Source organism: Papio anubis, chromosome 8 (assembly GCF_008728515.1).
Source record: "Papio anubis isolate 15944 chromosome 8, Panubis1.0, whole genome shotgun sequence".
In the NCBI taxonomy this organism is placed as follows: domain Eukaryota; kingdom Metazoa; phylum Chordata; class Mammalia; order Primates; family Cercopithecidae; genus Papio; species Papio anubis.
The window spans coordinates 63,666,278-63,691,233 of NC_044983.1; the positions used below are offsets into that span (position 1 = coordinate 63,666,278).

At 39.5% G+C, this 24,956-nt stretch overlaps 1 protein-coding gene across 4 annotated transcripts in view; it reads left to right on the top strand.

Moving 5' to 3' along the window:
• Nucleotides 1-4,148: 4,148 nt before the first annotated feature.
• Nucleotides 4,149-24,956, top strand: part of PREX2 (phosphatidylinositol-3,4,5-trisphosphate dependent Rac exchange factor 2) — a 303,886-nt gene continuing 283,078 nt past the window's right edge. For 2 of the 4 annotated variants that reach the window (XM_017962077.3, XM_003902839.5), the window contains exon 1: nucleotides 4,626-5,239. In XM_017962077.3, coding sequence (XP_017817566.2) covers nucleotides 5,099-5,239 — 141 coding nt within the window. In that variant the 5' untranslated portion in view covers nucleotides 4,626-5,098. Of the gene's footprint in view, nucleotides 5,240-24,956 lie in introns of all 4 variants that reach the window. The other 2 variants (XM_021942408.2, XM_017962076.3) reach the window with 2 other exon arrangements.

The following is a 24,956-nucleotide window of genomic DNA, read 5'->3' on the forward strand; positions in this document are numbered from 1 at the left end:
GTAGAAAACAATTTAGGAATTTAAAGATTTAGAGATGGGTCCAGAAAGAGAACTCTGCTAGGAAAGGGTACAGGGATCCAAAGAAAGAACATTGACATCTTAGAAGGCAGAGGAAGAGAGTTTTCCTAGGATGAGAAGGAACCAACACTGTTAAATGCTGTGGAAGGTCAAATAAGACAATAAATGAGAAGCATGCATTGGAATGAAAAACATAAAGACATTAGTGATCTGTATCAGATGAGTGTCACTGCAGCAGTGGGAGAGTAGCCACATTATAGGGATTGAGAAAAGATTGGGAGGTAAAGAAGTAAGGACAATGTATTAGTTTTTTATTGCTGTAGTAACAAATTATAACAAACTCAGCAGTTTAAAACAACAACACACTTATTATCTTATTGTTTTGTAGGTTCTTACTGGGCTAAAATCAAAGTGTTAGCAGGACTGCGTTCCTTCGGGAGGTTCTGGAGGACCCTTTCCAGGTTCTGGAGGCAACCCATGATCCTTAACTTATGGCCCCTTCCTCCATTTTCAAAGTCAGTAATGTTGCATCTCTCTGACCATTCCTCCAGTCACATCTCCCTCTGAAATCATACCTGAAAAGCTTCTCTGCTTTTAACGGTTCATGTGCTTATACTGCCCACCCCCAACTCCCATATAATTCAGAAAAATCTCTCCTTTCTCCAGTTCCCTAACTTAGTCATATCAGCAGGTTATTGCCTTTTGCCATGTAAAGTGACATTTATAGTTCTGGGGCTGAAGATGCAAATATCTTTGGGCTGCCATTATTCTGCCTGTCACAAACAATGAGTAGAACTCTTCCGAATTTTTTCCAGGAAGAAGAGTAATGTAATAGCTTGAAGTAATAGCTTGAAGGCATGTGTGGTTGCAGATTTTTTAAGGAAGTGATGGGGAGCGAAGGCTTAGAAGGCAGATGGACACTGGAAGGATGATATTCTTCAGAGACAACTCACAGACAAAAATTGGCTGTTTATTTTACTGCGATGATTGTAGATTAAGTTTTCTTAATGAGAAAGTGATTATCCATTACATGTTAGATGATGGCTATGATGATGATTTGGTCTAAAGCTAGTCTGATCTGAAAATGACTGCATCTTTAAGAACTTTAGATTCTTCCTAAAGTAATACTATCCAAACATTGATTTAGTTTGCCATAAAACATTGTATTAGAGAATAAAATATGGTTTACGAAAACTGCATTTCATGCTTTAAGCAATACATATTCTAAACTTGTTATACTGGCATGGTAGAATTAATTACACGCTCTAGAACATCCTGTGCTTGTTATGAGTAAATTTCCAAAAAAATTAAGTGGAAGTAACCAGGGGATTAAGCATGAACTGTAAACAAAATTAATAAATATTTTTAGAATGACTTATTGTCCAAGAGTCTTAAACACGTATTAATATAGTACCAATGTGTCTATGATAGTCTTCTCTATATAATTATATGTATATGATATATAATCATATATGCACATATGCATACTTACATATATAAACATATATGATATCATATATAAAATATGTATGGAAATATATACATTTATGTGTGTGTGTATATGATCTAGAGTTGTCTATCATAGGCCAGAATAGTAAACAAAATGACAGAATCAGTTTTACTATATAAAGAGCTTTACTGTATAATTCACTGATAAAGAGCTGTCTGACTCTTAGAGTTCCCTATTTAGCCAGACAGCCATGTAACAAAGCAACCTTCTATTTTTTTCTGTGCTATATCTTTTCCTGAAGTTTAGCATCAAATTTGATCTAGTGAAATGGCAGAAAGGCCAAAATGACCTCTATCTGAAATATGACCAAGGAGTTCTCTTTTTCCAAAAAGGCAGCTTTGTATTTTTTAGGCTTTTAGTGTAGGAGTAGCCCTTGTCTGGGCCTGACCAAAGGAAGCTTACTGTGCCCTGTGCTTTGACTCTTTGAACCTTGTGATAACATATTATTATCATTATTTTCTTTTTGGAGACAAGGTCTTGCTCTGTCACCCAGGCTAAAGTGCAGTGGTGTGATTATAGCTCACCGTGGCCTTGATCTCCTGGGCACAAGTGATTCTCCAGCCTTAACCTCCCATATGATAATGGATTCTAACCACATCAAGTTCATGCATATGGAATACATTCAATGGCTGAGCTAGTTTCCTACTCAGTCTCCCCTCTATTTTCTTTTCTCCCATCTCCTTTTCACTGGATGCTTCAACCTCATTAGTATTTGAGGAAAAAAACTGGATCCTGTCCATCATTTTGGTTGTTGCTTTCCTTTTCCTGGCAGACAGGGCCTAAAGTTTCAATAGAGGAAGTGGGGAGGGATATAGCACATTCAGAGTTTATGAAAGACCTTATTTACCATCAAAGTGAAGGTTTCCAGATACTCCAGCCCTGTTTTCTTATGCTCTTAGGTCTTTGATGAGGAATTAAGAACTCGAGCCAGCACAACAGAAGACATTGAGAGCTGGTTGGCAGAAAGCACTACATGGTGTCCTGAGGTTGTTCATTAATTATAAATGATATTGAGGAGTAGACCAAGGAGTAGAAGTGTGTTCGGAAACTTTAAATATCTTAAGAATTCCTACACAAGCACTTCCGAGAGACATTTGAATTTACACAGTTAAAAATGAATATTTTTCTGCTAGCTTCTATCACACTAGTTTTTGTTTTTGTTTTTTTGCAAAGCATTCATTGCATCTTACCTTTTAAACAGAGTTACATGTCACTTTCACCCTCTTCCTGACTTAATTGTAAGTCTTTAGGTGGTGTTCTCAAATGTTAGTGAGTTTAAGAACAATCTGAGGACCTTGATAAGAGAATTTAGGGCAGACATCTCTGGGATTCTCATTCAACAAATTTGTGGGATCCAGTAACGTTCATTTTAACAAGACCTGAGGTGATTGTAATTCAATGGTCTGTGAGCCACCTTGAGAAATATGTGTCTGCAGATCAGGGTCTCTGTGGCTCTTGGGCCTTCCCACTATGCAATGATCGTAGAGATCCTCAGTGCATGTTCGTGGAATTGAGGTAAATGATTTGGACGGGTAAAATCCCATTAATGATTCAAACTCAAGTGTTCTGCTTTCAGAGATGAGCCTGCGGCCCTAACGGGCTGTCCATAGACTAATTTTTTGATAGAAGGAAATTGTATAAGCAGTTCTTTACTGGGGACAATTAGTACAAGAGATTCTATTTTATCTAGGAGAACAACTGATAGAAAGTTGCTTTATTTACTTGCTTTCTTCCCTAGGGAAAGGTGCAGACCTGGGAAGGAAGAAATGCTGCCCGTAGTACATGCGGAGAAGGTTCAGTCATGCTTGCGTTTCCCATTCATTTCTGGTTGTGCGCTTCCTATGTCTTCTGCTTCTTTTGTTTATTGTTTACTAGGTGCTGTGAGGTCTGCTCTTTAATGTGCTTTGCCCTTTGTTCTTCTGCCATAGGGTGTGAAGCCATCTAGGTTGTTAGCCCTTTGCTCTTGGCTACCTTTAAATAGTCATTTGTAAAAGAAAGAGGAAAATCACATCTTATCCACCAGCTTTGTGTACATCATTCGAAAATTTTATCTTTAATATACAAAGAAAGTACAATCCTTCTTTGCGTGGTTACAGAGGGGAATGGTCACACCATGCTCTGGAAAGACATCACCTGGAAAACCAATAGGTAATTATTTTAATGTAAATATAGTGAAAAGCATCTTTATGTTTTAGAGTTTTGCTAATGTTTTCGGTGACTGCAACAAATTAACATACCACTTTCTTGCATCGACACTATTCACTCTTCAGTTTATTTAAATGCCATTAGTTTTAGATTGTTTTAAGTTGATGTGTGGAAATTATAGGTGGATAATACCAATTCAAAAATATATATAAATTGTTTTGTCTGTTAAATGTATTGGAAATATTTAAGGCTTAGTTTCCAAGTGAGAAAAGGCAATAAACTTTAAGATCAAGCATGTTCTGTGTGTCTATCTTCAAAACCTAAGATTATTTCCGTTATCTACCTAGCTTTCTATCTTCTGATGAGCATCCAACAACAGCTTTATCTTTTCAATTAGTGACACCGTCTTAAATCACAGCAGCTCTTAGAAACAAACCTGGCACAAATACCCTCGCCTCTCAATGAATTTACATACTATGTTGATGTTGAAAAAAGTTATAGACATAGAAAACAGCACAGTACAAGGGTGACGCTTATTTTATCTGGGGTTTATTGCATGGGCAGAGGCTGTCATTTTCCCATAGTGTCTTCACTTATTATGCTAATTGACTTTCCAAGCTCAGACTGGAGGGTGTCTGCCCTGTGAACTATTCTCAGTTGGAGGGTTTTAAAAGCAAACCTGTTTTGTGCTTGAATGAAACCAAAAATCAATGTGTTTCTTTTCAAAGACGGGAGGGTCAATACCTTGGTTGTTTTTGTTCCCATCCAGTTATGTAACCGTGGGGACTTGTTTCTTTGCTTTCAGGATTCGTACAAAACACATTAAAGTTAAATAATAGTGGAGTCTCAGGAGTAACCCTCGAGTTGCGCCTTGGAGTGTGTGTCCCTGGGACTGGGAACCTCCTGTGAGTTCCATCTCAAGTGCTGCTGCTGCTGCTGCTGCTGTGTGTGTGTGTGTTTGTGTGTGCGTGTGCGCGCGCGCGCGTGTGTGATTAGCCAGCACGCAGCACTTCCCCAGGGTTGTGTTTCCTTTTTCCTGAGATTTGGCGAAGGGTAAAGGGTCGGAGTCACATGGATACAAAGCTTTTGATTAATGTCCAAGTCACTGCTGTGGCTGCCGAAGTCGCTTCCCCTCCAGTCCCGGCCGTGTGAGGCCAGAGCAGCGGGACCGGGCGCGCAGGGCCTGGCCGGAGCCCCCACTCCCACGAATTTTCTCTGCCGAGCCCCGCGCCCCCCGCGCCGGGATTCCAGCTCGGTCCCCTCCTCTCCCTGCGCCCAGCCTCTCCCCAGCATGTAAAGTCGTCTGTCCCTCCTCAGAGTTGGCGGAGGCGGCAACTTTCCATTCTCGCCGCCGGGGGCCGGGCAGCAGCGGGCGCGCGGGTCAGCGCTCAGCACGGCGGGCAGCGCCGCGCACCGCCGCCGACCATGAGCGAGGACAGCCGCGGGGACGGCCGCGCCGAGAGCGCCAAGGACCTGGAGAAGCAGCTTCGCCTGCGCGTGTGCGTGCTCAGCGAGCTCCAGAAGACCGAGCGGGACTATGTGGGCACACTGGAGTTCCTGGTGTCGGTAAGTGTCCCCGGCAGACGCCGGGGGACCTCGGGGCGGCGCGGGGCGCGGGTCCCGGAGTGGCTGCGGGAAGCGCGCGCGGCATTGTCTGTGCGGGGACCAGGGACCGGTCGGGGCATCGCAAGCGCGGGAATCGGCGTGTGGACGCTGCTTTCGCGGGGGCGGTGACCCTCGCGGGGATTTGTTGGTGCCCCGAGACTCACTGAGTTGCGGGGGCCTTGGAGAGCTCCAGGTCTGAAAAGTTAGCTCTAGAGAAGAGAGCTCCAGTCCAGGGAATCCCGGCTGCCCCATCTTCCCTCACTTTTCTTTTACCCTCCTCCCCAGTCTGCTCAAGTGCACTGTGTAATTGATTTTCCTTCTTGTTCTTTCCTGGAGACTTTGTTTTAAAGCTTTGGTTTAGTGATTAAAGATCCAGTCGGCTACATTCAGGTACGCTAAGTTAAAAAATGTCCTTGAATGTGCTCGAGGTTGAGTTCGTTACTCAGATAACATGGCAGTGGCCGCTTTAGTTATGGTCTTTGAAACAGAGGATTCTGGTGTGGGGGTACAGGGAGAGCAGCGGGGTGATGATCTCTAGCAGCTGTTGGATATTAAAGCCACATGTGGCGCTCACCCCGTCCTAGTCCTATAGTCTCCTCCCCACTGGCTTAAATCTGTCTTCTGCTCAGTTTCTGGTCCCCTGTTTACATGGCCCATGGGAGTGCTGTAATCAAGCTTCAGGACTTCGTGGAACTGGGAATGTACTTACTTTCCACGTTTCTGCTTGACTCACTGCCATCTGCTTTGAAAACGTTTCATTCATTTTAGGGCCGAAGGGGCAAAACTGAGTGAAAGTAACTGCTGAGATAACACTCAAAAGTTGAATTTTTCCTATTCACTGCTGAAAAGACAAAGAATTTGAGCCTTGGCTTCTTTCCACCCAGATTCCTGGGAGAGCATCATTCAAAGAACCGGGAGCTTTAGTTTTTGTGATCTCATCCAAATCCTTCTTCCAACAACCAATTCCATGCCCCCTTGGTCTGAAGGAAAATATTTCAGGTGCCAGACTGCCTGCTTAGTGTTCTGAAATCTGTCAACTTTCTGCTTATAATCATGACAGATAAAATTCACTTCTTGGCTGTGGCAAGAAGGAAAGAACAATGTCTCAAGTGATGTAAAATGTACAGATTGGGTTATGGTTGACTTCTCAAAATTAATATACTTGACTTCTAGGGGCCACATTCTCTGCAAATGTACAAGTATTTGAGAATATCCTGGTAACTGGAGATTTATAGCATTATTATATACTTCCTTGTAACGAAGATTGTCAAAAATGGATGTTTTTAAGATTTGATTTTTAATAGCTTTAAATTTGGCTTTCATGAAACTTTTTTGGTAACAAAGTTCTTTGTCTTTTGAAGAATCTGAGTCATTTCTTACATAATTACTCTTTTCTGAAGATCTGTGTACAAAGTACTGTGCAGAATACTTTGCAGAAATAGACAGTTAATCTAATTATGTTAAAAACTTAATTTGTTGATCTTTATTTAAAATATCAGTTTTTCTTCTAATCTTAAACCTGATCATTACAACAGAAAACTTACTATTAGTATATAGAGTTAGGTAAGAAAGTATGGAAAGTATAAAATAAATTTTCCCGTTCTATAAGGAGAACATCATTTCATGGTTTCTTTTTCTCTTTCAGAATCTATGGGCTCTTCCACTTTTGTTTTCTTTGTGCATCATTTGTGCCTGTTTATGTTTATATGCACAAATGCACTAATTAGTCTGAATGTCATCCTAAATAAAAGTTTACTCTGGCTTACAAAGCCTAAGATCTGTTTATAATATATTATTAGATTTTCTTTTTAGGGTGTTATTTATAGCAACATTTACATCCCATAGAGTTTTCTTGGTTACCTGAAGTTGATGTAGTCACTCTGGTTTTGATATTAGACTATGCTAATGTGTACCAAGAGCTTTTAAGCTATTCAAACCCTTTGGCCTGGTAATTCCTCTTCTAGGAACCAGTCCTAAGGGAATGATCAGAGATGGAAACAAACAATAGAAGTTAGTTTTAAAAGTTAGCCATAGTATTAAATAAGTCGAGTGGTAAATTTGTTGCCAAAAATTGATAGTTTACTCCTAAGTCAAATTAAATATTTGTTAGATTAGTCATTAATCATTTCTATTATTGCTTTAAGCCATTAACATGGATGAAGGATGACTAATCTTTAGTAGGAAGAGGAAGAAGAGGTTAAAAAACATATTTTTAGTTCTACTAAGAATGTATTTTTACTTAACCACCCTATAAATAAGCAAACAAAATGGTATTATTACCTTTATAAAAAGATCATATGTCCCAGCACTTTTGGGGACCGAGGTGGGTGGGTCACCTGAGATCAGGAGTTCAAGACCAGCCTGGCCAATGTGGTGAAACCCCATCTCTACTAAAAATACAAAAAATTAGCTGGGCGTGGTGGTGAACATGTTTAATTCCAGTTACTCAGGAGGCCGAGGCAGGAGAATCGCTTGAACCCGGGAGGTGGAGGTTGCAGTGAGCCGAGATCATACCATGGCACTCCAGGCTGGGCGACAGAGCAAGACTCTGTCTCAAGAAAAAAAAAAAAAAAAGAAATCATATGGCTAGAGGGAAACGCTTTTCTAAAATCTTTCCTATTTCTGAGCCCTCTCTTGCCTCAATTCCCACACTTTGGCCTTTAAGGAAAGAGCATCTTACCCCACTGCCATCCCCAAGACAGCCTTTTGAGGCTGTTGCCTTTCTTCTCTATGCCATGGTATTTGTCTCTCTGCATCTTCTCTGTAGTTGCCCCCAGGCACACACTGCTGTTTGAACAAAGCTCTGTGTCTTCACCTGGCTACTCTTTCCATGGTGGGTTGTGCTTCCTCAGCACAGCCTTTGTTCTTCCTGGGGCCTTCTTTTTGTACCTTGTGGATTCCTTTCAGGGCTCAGTTAGCCCCTTCTTCCCAGGTGCTCCTTGCTTATATCCACTTTACCCTGCATTTCCTTCTTCCATAGTACCCAAAGTCATTGATTTTTGTTTATTTTGGTCTCATTCTGTTAGACCTCCTTGAGGACAGGGACCCAGAGTCATTGATTTTTGTTTACTTTGGTCTCATTCTGTTAGACCTCCTTGAGGACAGGGACATACCACCTTGTCTGCCTGTGCTTTCCATAATTGTGTGCAGTGCTTGTGACATTGTAGGTACTCAATACATGCTTGTTGAGTGCATGCATGAATCAGTGAGTTGACCCACCCTCTCTCCTCCCACTCCATTTTTAAGGATAGTGCCTCAATTATCCTGAACATTTTGATTTCCTGTTTTCTTCCATTTGGTCTAAATAGACAGTAGAATTTTCAGTTTTGCTCAGGCACATATGGATTTATGCAGCAAAAAATTTCAATTTAAACATGTAGTACCTGCCTTTAAAACAGAAACATGATTTAAATCAGGTATTGAGGTATTAAAGACTTTGCATGCACTATTGTTTCATATATTTTAAATTTTTGTTTGAGATCATGGATAGGTTATTTTTAGGTCACAGATAAAATGTTAGAGAGTGATCTAATTTGCTTGAATTTATGTTCTTGTTTTGCTTGGGAAATGAAATTTTTTGCTTTGTTAAAAATATTTCTTCTAAATAAATGATTATATGAACCTAACATCCAGTATTTAACATCCAAAGTCTGGACAATAGTCAGTTACAACCTGTTTCCTGTTTGCAAACCTGTGACAGAGCCTGCCGAGATGACAGACTCATGTGAGTGGACAGAGAAAAGGAAGACCCAGGGCTGGCTTCATCAATGCACATCCTGTGCAGTGGCCCACGGTTCTGAGCTGAGAAGGATGCCCAGCTTGTTTTAATGCTCTACTATTGCCATCTTGAAATTCTTGCCAATTTTATCTTTGACCTTGTGTTTTGCAAATGAAGTCTGATGGGACAATGGACATGAGCAGAGCAGACACATGAAAGAAAAAAGCGTTATATTTCAGTACCTTTAATAGCATTCCCCAACAGCCCCCTGCTTTTTGAACAAGAGACCTCACATTTTTATTTTGCACTGGGCCTGGAAAATTGTGTAGGCCAGTTACATTGTGGGTCAGTGGCATTGAGGCAGGATGACCATATAATTTACTGTCTAAACTGGGACACTTCTGAGAGTGAAAGGGAGTGCTATTAGTAATTACACTGGGAAACAGATGGAAACTGGGATTGTTCCTGGCAAACCAGAATGCATGGCTAGTCCACATTGTGGGCATATTAAAACAATGACTTCAAGCTATGTGTCTTGTCATAAACCGAATATTTTCAAATGTGTTGCCTGTCCAGGCTTTGACCTTGGATACCTTAGCATTTGAGTCCCATCTCTAATTTGCTTTGTGATTTTAAACACATTCCTAATTTTTCATGCCGCTTTTTCTTCATTTGTAAAATGGAGAATAGCATTTCTCAGGGGTATTGTAAGAATGATATGATATATGCATTGGGCTTGGCCCATCTGGCTCAGGAGAGGGTCCTATAAGTAGTTACTGTTATTTTGCTGATGTTACAGTTGTTATAAAGAGCCATGCCTATGGTTATCATTAGATATAATTTTTGTTTCTGTTATATTCCTTCTCTACCTTTTCTGTATGCCCCCAATTCTCTTCGTTTCCTCCTTCCTTGTTTTCCTTCTGTTAGTGTAGTCTTTTTAATGATATTCTTATAAATGCTCATTAGTTGATTTTAAGACAGTGAGAAAACTTTATATTCCAGGTAACAACAACCACAGTTGGAGTTTAAACGGTTGCATCCTCACTGTCTTATTCAGCTTAATATATGCGTGTCTCTTAGCTCTTTCAAATTGTGCTCCCTGGAGCTCCAGAGGCCCTTGCAAGGGCTGCTGGAGAGCTAGATTTTATGGCTTCAGGCGTGCCACCCTAGCTTCTCTGTGCATGGCTCCACCTTTCTCAGATTTGAGATTTCGTAAAAGCAGTTAGAAAAAACATTTGTCTAAATGGCAAATTCCCAGAGAAAAGGGGATTTGCATTTACTTCCTATGTATGCTTTTCTTGGCCTAAACACAGTGCTTTGTAAATAGCAGGTGCTCAAGAAAACAGACAAACAGGCAAACAAAGCAAAAGCAAACAAAGCAGAGTTTGAATGCATCTGAAATCAAACTCTTTAAGTCATGACCTGACTCTTCCAGACAAAGATGATTGATTCAGCACATTATGCTTAAGGTTTATGTTATGGACTGAATTGTGTCCCTCCCCAGGAGTCATATGTTGAAGTCCTAATCCCCAGTACTTAAGAATAGGACTGTTTTTGTAGATAGGGCCTTTAAAGAGGTGATCAGGTTAAAATGAGGTCATAGGGTAGACCCTAATCCAATTTGACTAGCGTCCTTCAAAGAAGAGGAGATTTGGACACACAGAGAGATTCTGGGGTGTACAGAGGAAAGGCCTTGGGAGGACATGGGGAAAAGATAGCCCTCCACAAGCTAAGGAGGGAAGCTTCAGGAGAAACCAAACCTACTGACACCTTGATCTTAGACTTCTAAGCTTTCAGAGTTGTGAGAAAATAAATTTCTGCTTAAGCCATCAATCTGTGGTATTTTGTTATGGCAGCCTGTGCAGATGAACGCAGCTTCTGTTAGGTGCTGGATCATCACAATACTCTATGGGAGCTGCGACACTAAAGCCATAAGCAAAGTCACATGGAGGCAATAGAGATTCTTTCAGTCAAGGAGACAAGGGAAGTTTTGGGAAGAGATGATGATAGAGCTGGCTTCTAAAGGATGTGGAAGAATGTGTCATACTGGGAGAATTATCCATCCCCAAAGTACAGCATGCACAGTGTGACCTCAGTGTGGCAGAGCCTGGCATTTCAGGGTCTGAAACAGTCTTATAATTACACCCTATTATAATACCAATGACTTTAATATAAAACTAGTAGCTATTGTGATTAGATTTGTTTCTTAGCAAGAGAATTCTGTTTACGAGCTTGAGGAACAAAGATTGAAGTCTAGTTACCCATTAAGAGCCTGTCATTGCATTAGTCCAGGTAAGAAATGTGGAAAATCTGATCTGGGGTAGAAGCCTTGGAAAACATAAAAGAACAATAACAACAAAAAAACCCAAACCAAACCACAAAAAATCAAATGCCCAACTATGAGGGATTTTTTTGGGTAGAAGCTTTAGTATTTTGTATACTCCTCTCAGAAGTGGAGGTTTAAGTAGAATGAAGAACATAGGATGGGGCTAGGTCTCTAGCTTTGAAGACTAGATGGGTAGTGTCATTAACTGAGAATTGGAATGCAGGGCACAGAACAGCACTAGGAGGAGAAGGAAAATGAATTTGCTTTTGGACATGTTGAACTGAGCCACAAATACTACTATGATTTTTGAAGATAAGAATGTAGAACTTGAGAAATAATTTGGGCCAAAAGTGAGAGATCCAAAAATTAACTAATTGTGTATTTTGAAACCATGAGGTGAGTAAGATGACACAAGAAGACCAATTAGAGGAAGAAAATACACAAACAAAAGGTAGGATGTTGGAGAGTCAATATTTAAAGGATAGAGGAAGAGTAGAGTGTGCAGTTGACTTGGAGCTATCACAGGCTGAAACAAAGAACTAGGAGAGAGCGATACTTTGAAAGCCAAAGAAGGATCTAGTTTTCAGAAGAAAGGTCTCTGTAAAGTGGCAGAACTTGAGGGAAATGGGGTGTGTGAAGACTGAAGAGGTCGCTGGATCTGGCGGTTAGAATGTCATTGGGGTTTTAGCTTCAGTAGAGCGTGTGAGCAGAAGCCAGACTGTCAGAACCATTTGAGACATGAGTGGAAGCTGAGGATGTGAAGGATGGTGGATAAACTATTCAAGGAGTTTGGTGGTAACTGCAAGGAGAGAAGGGGATGATTTTGTCTAGGGATGGGTAAGGCATATGAGTCTAGCCAAGGGGACAGAGACAATAAGAAGGGAACTAAAGCAGCGACAACAGAGAGTGGCAGAAGGCAAATGGCACCTTTGTGGGAAGCATAGCAAGCACCCCCATGACACTGGGAGACAAGACAAGGCAAAATTTTCTGAACCATCTTGCCCTGTAACATACCTGTAGTAAAATATCTTTGCAGACACTAAGAATAGGCAAGCTGTCACTTGTGTATTTTAAAAATTCTGCTGCTTCTCCAGTGTACAGCTTGTGGAACTGCCTGGGGTGGTCTCTGTGGCCCCTTGTGAACACATACCAGAGGCTCTCCCTCCCACACTGGGACAGTGAGGTGAACTGCATGGCACAGAATCTGATGAGCTGGTTTAAAATCCTCACACTGAAACTTACAAACTCTCACACTTTGGTCAAACAACACAGCTTCTGTATGTCTCAGTTTCATATTTGGAAAACAAATTTGATAGTATCTCACAGGGCTGGCCTGAAATTCAAATCAGCTTCTGTAGGTAAAGTCCTGATAGGTAGGAAGTGTTTGTTTGTTTGTTTATTTATTTATAGTATCGCTCTATCGCGCAGGCTGGAGCACAGTGGTGCGATCTCGGCTCACTGCAACCTCCCTCTTCCGGGTTCAATCGATTCTCCTGCCTTAGCCTCCTGAGTAGCTGGCACTACAGGCGCATGCCACCATGCCCTGCTAACTTTTTCTACTTTAGTAGAGACGGGGTCTCACCGTGTTGTCCAGGCTGGTCTCAAACTCCTGAGCTACGGCAGTCCCCCCAGCCTCGGCCTCCCAAAGTGCTATGATTACAGGCATGAACCACCGTGCCTAGCCGGAAGTGTTTTTTTTTTCCCTCCCTAAACTCCAAGCTTATCTCCCTCTCCTCTGTCTTGTCTATCCACAGACTGAGTTTGGCACGTGCTCAGACCAGCTTGAGAGTCACCAGCCTGGTCTGTCAGTCACCCTGTCTTTTCCAAGCCTGGAGGCATAAGGGCAAGTTTAATAGAAGAAGGTCCTGAGAACGCCAGCGGGGCCTAGGGAATGCAGGAGAGGGGGTGTTCTGCAAGCCACCAGGGAGGAATGGCTTTCCTCCAGAAGGAACTTATGAGTAAGGACAAGGGCCACTTTAGCACTTTAGGGGAGAGGCAAGTATGGAGGTTGCTACCCGATGGCCGTTCTTCCTCCATGAAGTTGAACTCTGGTTTTCTGTCTGATGTTCTGTTTTGTTTTGTTCTTGTTTTGTTGTTTGTTCTTGCTGAGAGGGCAGTGCCCTGAAGAGAACAGTAACGATCTGGACACACACTTTCAGGAATAGAAAAGGGAATTGAGCTTGGATATCTGAGGGTGGATGTATGATAGGCTTTGTTCAATTATTCTTTTAAATGTGATTTTCTTAAACACAACATATAAATTTAGAAGCTCAAGTAGAGACATAAGCACTTCTGGTTTATTACATCTAGTATGAATAGGTTCAAATCTCAGAAATAATGACAAACATTTTTTAAACCATGGTGCAAATTGTGTAAAACTTCTACTTTACATTTAATGCACATATCAGTCATTAGCCATGTAAAAAAAAGAAACAATGATTTATCTGACATTTTAGTGTGATTATAGTTTCTTCAGCACTTGTTTTAAACAGTGTTTTCTTAAGTATTCTTTTAGTATATACCTGGCATTATATTTTCATACCAAACAAAATCATTATGTCTGTGTTTTCAGCACTGTTAGTTTGACCTAAAAATAATTGTTTTAGTTTGCATTATTTCTTTAAACATTTTATTTATATTTACTTTTCATGAGATGGATTTTTGTTCTTCTTCATTAAAAGCATTATTAAATTTATTAAAATTTTTCAAATGTGAATTTATTAGAGTTATAATATTAGCTATGTTAAAATCAATGATTTACATTATAATTGTAAATTGCAGAATTTACAATTTATTAAAATTGTATTAGCTATATTAAAGTCATCTTTGATTTACAACATTGTAGTTGCCTCAAACAATCAAAGATTCAGGAAAAGCGTTCTGTAATAAATGTTTCATTGATTAAAAGTGTGGCTGGGTCACTTTTTCCATGGTATTGAACATAACTATTCACATGATGATACATCTAATAATAACTGCTTAAAAATTTCCCCTATTTTCATAAACTATTGCATTTCATCCAAGAGTTCAATGATTGAAATTTTAAGAAAAATGATATGTTAATTTGAAGTTATGATTTTTAAGCACTTCTACTTAGTATAGGTGATTTCAGACTTTGATTTATTGAATAAATTTGTTGTATAGCCTTACATATAACAGAGCATAGTGTACAAAAAGGGATCTATTTTGCTCGAAGATATCTTAGCCAAGGACGTTGTGTTTTGTCATTAATGTGAAATGCATATTTTCCATTAAAAGGCAAGCCCTTCATTTGAAAGGGTTAAATTGTATAGTACTTAAGAAATGACTCCATCTGATTAAATTTAGAATACCGATATAAAAATATTCTCTGGTTTTACAGCAAAAATATCACAATATAGAATATAGATGGATAAACATTTTTATTCATTTGAAAACTTCTTCTCTCAGAGAGAGTCAAATATGGATTGATATCTATGTTTGATTTTGCTTTGCCACGTTTGTTATTTTAATTATCTATTTAAGTTGTCTTCTTGCCAGTAGGAGAGGCTTTATAGATGGTGACACATTTTCAGAAATTGTGCAAGAAATGCTGATGTTTTCCCTTGGTGCCTTGTAATACCTCAACTTGGCTTTGCTTTCATGCTTCCTAGGAGTTCTAGCCTTTTCTTATTTGAGACTGTTGCCTCGAAGAAAGAAATCTTAGGATTCCAGAAATAACATCTCCCATTCCAAAGCCTTATTTCTATCAGTAGTACTAGGAGAAGATCTGTGGAAAGGCATTATTATACTCTATTAATTGACCTAAATGTTAGTCCCGCACCCACATGCTCCAAGATTATTTTAAGAATTCATTATTTTCCCAGAGGTATGTAGATGAAGGGGTCTTTCATTTTCTATACAGTATAGCTATGTCATATTTGGCTTTCTATAATTTTATATATAAATATATTTGTATTTACATATTTTATTATTTATTTATTTTTTTGAGATAAGAGTCTTGCTCTGTTGCCCAGGCTGGAGTGCAGTGGCATGATCTCGGCTCACTGCAACCTCCGCCTCCCGGGTTCAAGTGATTCTCATGCCTCAGCCTCCCAAATATCTGGGATTACAGGCACCTGCCACCATGCCTGAATAATTTTTTGTATTTTTAATTGAGACGGGGTTTCACCATGTTGGTCAGGCTGCTCTCGAGCTCCTAACCTTAGGTGATCCACCTGTCTTGGCCTCTCAAAGTGCTGGGATTACAGGTGTGAACTACCAGGCCTGGCCAATTTTATGTATTTTATATATTTACAAAATGTATTTTGAATATTCTAGAAACAACTTTATCTCATTTTCTTGTACCGCTTTATAATGAAACCTCTGGCAGAGACTTCTAAGTGTCCCCAATACCCAGTGTTCTTTTCTTCTATAGTGATAAAAGTTTTAGGGCTACATTTCCCAGCCTCCCATGCAGATAAGTGTGTAAACCTTTGTAAAGGTTCTGGGTAGTGGGGTGAGCAGAAGTGGCCTGGGTAACTTCTGCAGTGTGCCCTTATTGTGAAGAGTATGCATTGTCTTTTCTCCTTTCTCTCTTCTCCCTGGCTGGTATGAGGATGTGATGGCAGGTGACGGGGCAGCCATTTTAGACCATGAAATGGAAGTTACATGTTCAAGGTGACAAAGCAACAAAATACGAGGAGACTATATCTTTATTCTTTCTTATTAAGACCATGTCTTAAAGCAGTCTAACCTATGTCCTGTCAAAAATGGGCCTATAAGAGAAATCAATATTTCTTTAACTCTGTCCTAAAATCATCACATTTTGATACCAAGGCCTCATTGACTTATGCAAATCATTAATGAATTGGCCAACTTTATTATCTTTTTTCTGTCTTTGTCTTAATATTTTTAGTTTATTTTTTGTTTTTTCTTTAATAAATCTCTAGTTCAGCCATAATTTCCTCGGATTATGCTAAAACTTCACTTTTTTGTTTTCAATAGCTATACTTTAGTTTTTCCTTTAGAAAAAGAATAGTATTTTTTCTTACCTGTACTTAACATATTCTTTTTTTCCTGAAGGCCAGAATTTTGTGTTTATTTGTAAGGATATTTGTTCAGCTGCTTTAACTGAGACCAAATAACAATAGTTTGAACATGCAGAAGGATTGTTTGTGGCTAGGAAAGCCATATGTAATCAACATGGCCTTTTTTGCATCCTTTCTTAGAACTCTGGTTATTTAATTTTTAAATTAAATATACCCCAGCAGTGTTCCAGTGGGGTTAGCAGCTCAGCTGCATCAGGTCATTCAGAGACCGCTGTTTCTTTTATCTCACTGCTCTACCAGCCCCTGGGACCAATTAAATCTGAGTGTGTGGGGGTGAGAGCCAGGCCTCAGTATTTATGTAAATTCTCTAGGTGTTTCCAATGGGTTAGAGAAGGTGGGGGAAGCAGTACAGTAGGGTGTTGTCCTTTTCCCTATGGTTGAAGCTGACTTACCACTACACTTTTCACATCCCAGCCCCAAGGGGCCAGGGGGTGGGAGAAAAAGTGGAGGGCAAGCACTCCCTTTAAGGATGTAACCCAGAAATGACACACATCACATTCACTGTCATCCCCACGGCCAGATCTTTGTAACTTGGCTAATCCAGCTGTAAGGGAGACTGGGAGATATGCTGACTGGCTGGACAGCCTTGTGCCTAACTGAAACTTAGGGAGTTCTACACTGAAATAATGACATAGGAATAAATACTGAGGGGCAAAGGGTCATCTCTGCCACATTTTGAATCCATTCATACTTTAGTCTCCTGTCCTCAGAAAATCATTTATATTAATTATTAGATTCCTTTACTATAAGAACCTATTGTATTTAAAATATAATTTGGATTATTTCCCTCTAAAATAATATATTCTTTCCCACATAGCAATCCATCTAACATGTGTCTCTCTTTTCACATATATTTGTAAGAGCTCCAGAGCTCTCAAGGTTGTTTTTGTTTTTTTTTCCATTGGCTTTCACTACAGAAAGGCTTTAGGGTATTTGGTGATTTTATGTAATTTTAAAATTTTGTGGAAGTTTCCAGAAAAAAATATTCCAAGATAATATGGAAATTCTGTTTTTGTTATGTGTTTCTTATGTGTTAGGCACTGCATATTCATATTTAACTCACAACTTAGAACTACCTTCAAGGCTCGGATCATTGTAAACTCACACCTGGGGACATTTTGGTCAGTTCCTAATTGGGAGAGTGGGGATTCTGAAAAGATCCACCGCAAAATTTGTATTGCTCTTCCAAGATGTTCCGCTGATGAATCACTGGCCTGGACCCTTCTGAATTGTGGGAATGGTGTGATTAATCAGGACTAGAAAAAACCAAGGCAGATGCTGGAGCAGGGACGCAGAACTTGTTGACTCCGGAAGTACACAGAAGCTAGAAATCAGGAAGGAACAGTAGTTCATTTCAGGCAAACCATCAAGTGCAAGAGAGCAACAGGAGCTTATGGTCAATCCAAGACAGAGTCAGAGCCAGGCAAGCCCTCAGGAGCCAAAGATTACCCAGAAGTCCGGAGTTTCCCTCGTAGAAATAAGGAAACACATGGACCTTTCAGAAATAGAAAACCTTAGTTCTCCCATTGGCATATCTGTTAATATATGTCGGTACTGATGCTATTTTCAGCTTAATTTAATTCCTCTGGGATCATTTTGGATCTCTGTGTATTTACAGTGCTTCCTAACAAGTTTGAACCCTTGGCTTTATGTTTAAATACAGCTCACAAAATACTGTTTATCCTATATGTGATCAAATCACAAGACATTTGAGGCAAAGATATAAAATTAATTTGTATAATTAACATATGTAATTATTATATGTGTATATTTATATATGTGTATGTGTATGTATATGGACACACACTGTCCAAAATGTGTGTATGTCTGCATTTAATGGATATTCTATTGATTGCTTAGGTGAAAAGCATTAATATAGTTTAAACATATATTAAGTGAATCCATTGTTAAAAATGATCACTATTCTTTAGAGTGTTCTGTTTGCCAGACCTACTTTGTTTGACAGGATAGAGGAATGAGAGTAAATGGCCTTCTGGTAGTCATAGAATGAAGTTTGGTAAATGGGTCATGTTATACAGCTAGAGACATTTTCCTCAGTTTCTAGCGAGGACAATTAGCACAACCGTATGATTTTAAGGTCCAAAAGGGAATCATGTTATTGATGGAAGAGCATAGCTTTCAATTAAAATATGAGAAGTTGATGTTTCTCCTGCATAATTTTCAGTGCGCTAGTAATTCTCACATATAAGTAGGGTCTTCTCTGTATCATTAAATATTTTGAGGGTAGCAAATATTCTTTGGGATTTAAGATTTTTTAAAAATTTCTACTTATTGTTGACTTCATTATGAGGAACATGATAGGTTGGATTGTCAGAAAATTTGAGAGCTTAGTACTTGATTGGATCTTCAATTTGAAATATATGTATTTCTATAGATGTGGATTTGGGTCAGATTCACCTTTGATGGTGTTGTGAAAATATAAGCAAACCTTAATGAGAGATCTAGGTAGTCAGCTAGGATATTTGAATCCATTTTTTAAAAAGAAAATGTCTGCTAACATTTAAAGAAAATAAATTGCCTATAGTTTTACTATATTGTACTATATATCCTTCCTACAAATTATTTCTTTTCCAGTATGTCACAATTCAAACTTCCAACTCCTCTGTGATATTCTGTAATTTCCCTTAATACTGAATGTGTGATAAGTAAAATCTACAGGGTTTTTTTGTTTGTTTGTTTGTTTGTTTTTTACAAATAATACAGAACTAAAAAAACCTGTAAAAGAGAAAAAAGGTATTACCATAAAATGCATCAATCTGGGCGGAGCTTGGGAGGCTGAAGTGGGAGGATCACTTAAGCTCAGGCGTTCAAATCTAGCCTGGGAACATGTTGAGACCTCTGTCTCTAAAAAACAAACAAACCAAACAACGACAACAACAAAAAAAAAACAAAAAGAAAATGCAACGAGAGCTATTTATAAATTAATGTGCAAAACCAACTTTATTAGGTGAAAAACCTTATTTTCAGCATTGTGTAATTTATGAATCAGGCAACCCAAAAAATAATCCCTAATATGGTAAGCATTATGATTGATTCTCTCCAATGATTGCTTTCAAAATCCAGATATTTTTATTCTTCATGGTCCAAGGCATATTTATTGAGCACCTACTGTGTGCCAATCACTATTCTAGGTTCAGAGGACATAGCACCGACAAGCATTAAAAATTCCTACTTTCATGGAGCTGCGACTCTAACCCAGGAGCTACAAGATAAATGAGTAAAATATCTGATATATTAGCTAGTCTAAGTGCCTGGGAGAATAAGTGAAGCAGAGAAGAGGAATAAGTGTGCATGTGTTTTGACATTTTGTGTAAGATTGAAAAAGCAGGCATTCACTCTTTTCTGTCACTCTTCTGTTTTTGTAAATCTCTAAAAATATTTGAAAGAATTTTAATTTTTTTAACAGGCAATATCCAGGAGGAAAGTGCCAATTGATTTCTTGTTTAAATCTTCAGTGTAGTGATAATTCGGAGGTGAGATTAAACCCAGATGTACATTGCTAATAAATAAAGTTAATAGAACAGATCAGAAAAAGCACGGTGACACTAAGACTTAAGGCTTTAACTAGTGTCATTTTTTAGTTGTCATTTTTAAGTCTGTTGACTTTAATATAATAGGCATATATTTTTTAAAGGTGCAAACTTTAAAATCCACTGCCTCACTCTGTTTGGTGTTTATACCATTGAGGAGCTTATTTTGTGGAGCGTTTTGTCAATAAGGTTTCATGCCCAGCAGCTCTGTGTCTAGTGGAACTGCAGCCAACATTCAGATTCATCATGGATGAGAACCCAGCACGCTGTGCAGTTGGGGCACCATTGGCTGAAAAGCTTCTGCTGGAAATGAAGTATCCTTTAGCAGCGAGGGGACGGAAGCATTGAACAAGTGGGGCAGGGGTGGGAATTGGAGCTCTTGAATGTGCAGCAGGCTGTAAAAGCCATTTTATGACCATTGTCTTAAATAATCCCAGACGTGAGTTAAAAGCTAAGGCATGAGGTGCTTTCATACATTTTTCTTATTTAAGGCCTTTCCCTGAAAGGGGATAGGAAGGATCAACAGTACCTTGCATTCTGAGCAAACTATCGCAAGGACAGAAAACCAAACACCACATGTTCTCACTCACAGGTGGGAACTGAACAATGAGAACACTTGGACACAGGATGGGGATCATCACACGCCGGGGCCTGTCCTGGGGTTGGGGGAGGGGGAGGGGGAGGGAGAGCATTAGGAGATATACCTAATGTAAATGACCAGTTAATGGATGCAGCACACCAACAGGGCACATGTATACATATGTAACAAATATACATACGTAACAAACCTGAACGTTGTGCACCCTAGAACTTAAAGTATTAAAAAAATAAAAATAAAAATAGTACCTTGCAAACCCTCCCCTGTTTTCTTCCTGTGGTATTGTCTCTCTGATGGCCCTATAGAAATGACTCCCTTGAGACTTGTGGACAGCTGGAAGAGGTCCCTAAGTGGCCTGTAAAGTGCCATTGGAAGCCTCTGCCAGAGACTGTGGGGAGGGGGAAGGTCACTTGAGGACTGTGGAAAATATTCCCTTTCTCCTTAGCATCCTGGATCCTCGCCTCTTGACTAATTGTTAATAGAATCTGGGAGCTCAGATTCTGGTGCTGACATTTTTTGCAGGGTTAGTTCTGGAAATGATATTTCTTAGCAGCCTTTTGCAGAGCTTCATTCTTCGGTTCACTGAATTTGCAGCACAAAGAAAAGGAAATAGGTTTATTACCATCATCATTACCAACTTCAGAATAGGAATGAGTGAATAATTATATTGGGCTTTTAAAAAGTATAACCAACGGGAAGGAATTTAGCGGTCTGTATTTTTTTGATAAGGTTATGTGCTTTCTTCTTCCTGTTTCTCTTTAAGGAGACCTTTCTGTGGCTCATACATCATAAAAGTTTAAAGGAAGTGCAAACACAATTACTACAGAAAGTTGAAATCTTTTGCATCCACTTCTCTTTTGTGCTATTTGTGACCTGTCTGCCTGATTGTTTCAAAGTAAGGAAAATCCTGGGTTTCTTATCTATGCTTTTCAGGGGAACTGGTTTTGACTGTGGTGTGAATCTGACAAAATGGGGACAATCAGCCTTAACCTAATAGCCTTTGTACCAAACTAACCCACAAGAATGCAAAGGATATGTAGGTGAACTTTAAAGGCAAGACCTGCCTAAGGAAATAATGCAAGATACAGTGCCTAGGAAGGAAATCAGATACGTAAAACTCCTTGAACTCTGTAACAGAATTTTCAGTCCATCGGTAGCTCTTACTTGGAGGCTTTGAGATTTTCTCCCGCACTCTGCTCGGTGTCTTAATGCTCATGCCAGTTATTAGGTTGCCATGTGGCTGGGGTCACCATGCCAGAGCCTGACCTGGAGGCCCTGAGTGCTGACGGTGCTCATTTATCAAGAGCACAGTGTTTGGTTGGGGTTATCACTGGGGAGCGAGGCCGCATTTAGAGTTTGGTCTAAGACAATGTCTGAACATGGCAGGGGGTCATGAAAGGAATTGGGGACTAGGGTTAACTCAGCTTAGTTCTCTCTGTGTGGTCTATGAATGCCACAGCCAAAGCAGCAGCTTCAGAGATCTCTGCCACCTTTTGGAGAAATGTCATTGCTGTTGCTTAGCCCACTCTCAGGTATTCTGGTCTCATCACCCCCTGTATCTTTTCTCATGCAGGAGCCTCTGGCACTGACTGTGTAGCTTTGAGTGTGGTCTGCAGGCTTGTGATGACTCTGAGGGATGGACCATCCCATAATAATAAGGATTAGGACCAAAATTATAACCCAAGGAGAGGTAGATTTTGACTGCTTTTAAACTTACTTCCTGAGATGATTAGAGTAACATTTGAGATGCTTGGTTTGTAGTTACTCCTGCAAGTCCATTTTCCACCTAGGAAGGTTTATTAATGTTTTACGATTATTGTATAATTTAGAAGAATATTTACCAGCTGCTGGGACCTTCCTTAATACATGAAGTTTGGTCTCTCCTGGAGATGGAACTCACAGGAAAAACTTGAAATTCTTCCTGACAACTTGTTCGAAGGTTGCTATTTATTTTGGTGAGTGGGTTCATTTTGCTACCACTGTGTCAAAATTGGAAGTCTCTTCCTTCAGCTCACATACATTCCCAGGTGAGCACAGGTGAAATGGGTTGCTACAGACAAAAGAAAGAGAGTTAGAGAATCTTATGCCCATCATCTGAGTCTCACTCCGGTCTGAAAATTTCTATAATTTCGAAAATTTCTATAGCTCAATTTGCTGTAATGGCCAGTACCTTCCATATTTCTTCCTCTTGGTTGTTTATGCTGTAGTTATAATCTGCTTAGAGATTCCATAAGTATGGCAAATAGTAAGAGAGAAATCAGTTATCTCCATTTTGGGAAGCCAAAGCGTAAAGTGGTTTTGTTTATTGACCTGATGGTGTATATTTGTGTAACAGCTGTTGACAGTGAGTTAATCTCAATCTGTTAATCTAAACAGATTGAAATCTGTTCCTTGGAGTCATAGCCTCTAAATTTCATGTAAAGCAGTGTAAAGTTCAGATACAGTTTAGCCATCAAACTACTGCCCCACACTAAAATACAGAATAAATAAAAAGGCCCAAACCCCCAAACCTCAAATAGAATCTTATTCATATGAAGAAATAGTGTAATGACCATCAGCCTTTTAACAACATGGTATTAATTATGCCAGCAACAATACGCCTAATCTATTTTTGTGGTCCTATGTTTCTGATGGAACTAATTTTCAAATAAAGCCTAATAACTTACTTTGCAGTTCTCAGCTCCGCCAACCTCCTACAGAGATTCTGTTGGGCTGCTAGTTTGGGAAAATATACCAAACATACTTGGAGTTAGAGTTCTCACAGTAATAGCTACAGACTCATGTTTTCTTGATCAAGAAGTAATCCTCTTTCAGCTTCAGAGTAAGAAATATGAAATAAATCAGGAGAAAACCATTTTCCTCCTCTGTGATTGTGAAACAACTGATTATCATACAGGAGCCTATTCCAAGTGCATGTCAGGAGGCTTGAGGGTCAGGACAGAAACTGGTGGTGCATGGCTCACTTCATCCACCTGCTAACACAGCAGCAGACCAGTGCTATGTGCAGCTATTTTGCAATTATTATTCTTATGTTAATTTACCCAATGCAAACAGATTCCCTTTCATCTGTCATTCTAGTAACAAAGAGTAAAGGCCTGTGGCTTTTGACTAGATTTTACTTTTCACAGGAACTGTTGAAAAGGTTGTCCCATTTCATGGTGTTGCTTTTGTGGAACAGTGATTAAAATGGTCCCATTGAAGAGTAGATGTAGGGGCGTAGAGTGGTATAGGGGGTGATAAAGGTAGCTTGGAGCCAGATGGTGGATGGCCTTGAACAGCAGTAGAGGTAGTTTAGAATTAATTAGTAGACAGTGTGGGAGTTAGGGGAGTTTTTTGAGTGAAGAAGTCACAACATTGGGCCTTGGTTCAGGAAGGGTCATTTGGGAGGCTGGCTTCTAGCCACAGAGTGCAGGAATGGCTCTATTGGGCACAGGTGAGACCTGAGAGAGACCAATTCATTAAGCCCAACAAAAGTCAGAAAGACTAAATTGGTGAGGAATATTGCTGATGCTTGGACCTCAGTCCAGACCAGCTTAATTAGAATCTCAGGGTGTGGGGACAGAGGGTGGAAGTCAAGAACTGCTATTTTTTAAAAGCTCCCCAGGTGATTCTAATGTGGGAGTAGGGTTGAGAAATACAAGGAAATGAATACATGACATTAATATATATATATTAATCAAGGATTGAGATACATGGTTTCCAATCTGCCCTAAAAAATAGATAATATCATAATAGAATGAATGATGAGAAGAGATGCATTGACAAAATCCACTTATAAACCTAAGAAGTAACTCAGCATTGAAGAGGAAACTAAAGAGAAATGAAATTAGCTAGGAGGCTGCATTTATTGGAGATACAGTTATCCAGTAATACTTTTCAATAGTAATGGGAAATATTGGTAGTGGAAAAGATATAGTTAAAGTTTTGATTTAACTTAGGCAGAAAGCAGTCAACAAATCATTTTCCACATGTCTGAGCAAGGCAATAAGACCACAGCGATTAATTGGAAGTACTCCTGATGTGGGAAAGGAAGTATGCTACTTTGGGAAATAAGGATGTTGTAGAAATTAATATTTTAAAGTCTTTGGAGAATTCCCATGGAGGACTGATGTATTTTCCAAAGTTCTTTGTTGTGATGAGATATGGAGAATTATTTTCTAAGTGCCAATTTGTGAACATAAGCATATGCATGCCAAGGGAGATTTGAAGTGCAAGAAACTGATTTCTGTAAAGCCACTTGTTTGATGTGATGTCCTTAATGGTTTTGTTTTGTTTTCCAATTTTCCCTTATGTCTAAAGATATAATTAAAGTTCCCTGCTGTGAGGGGCTCAGGTGTCTTTACTTTTGGCTGAATGAGTAATCTCCCTTGATTTCTGATTGCAGTAATTTCTGTAATAAAGCCCATTGGTGATCTC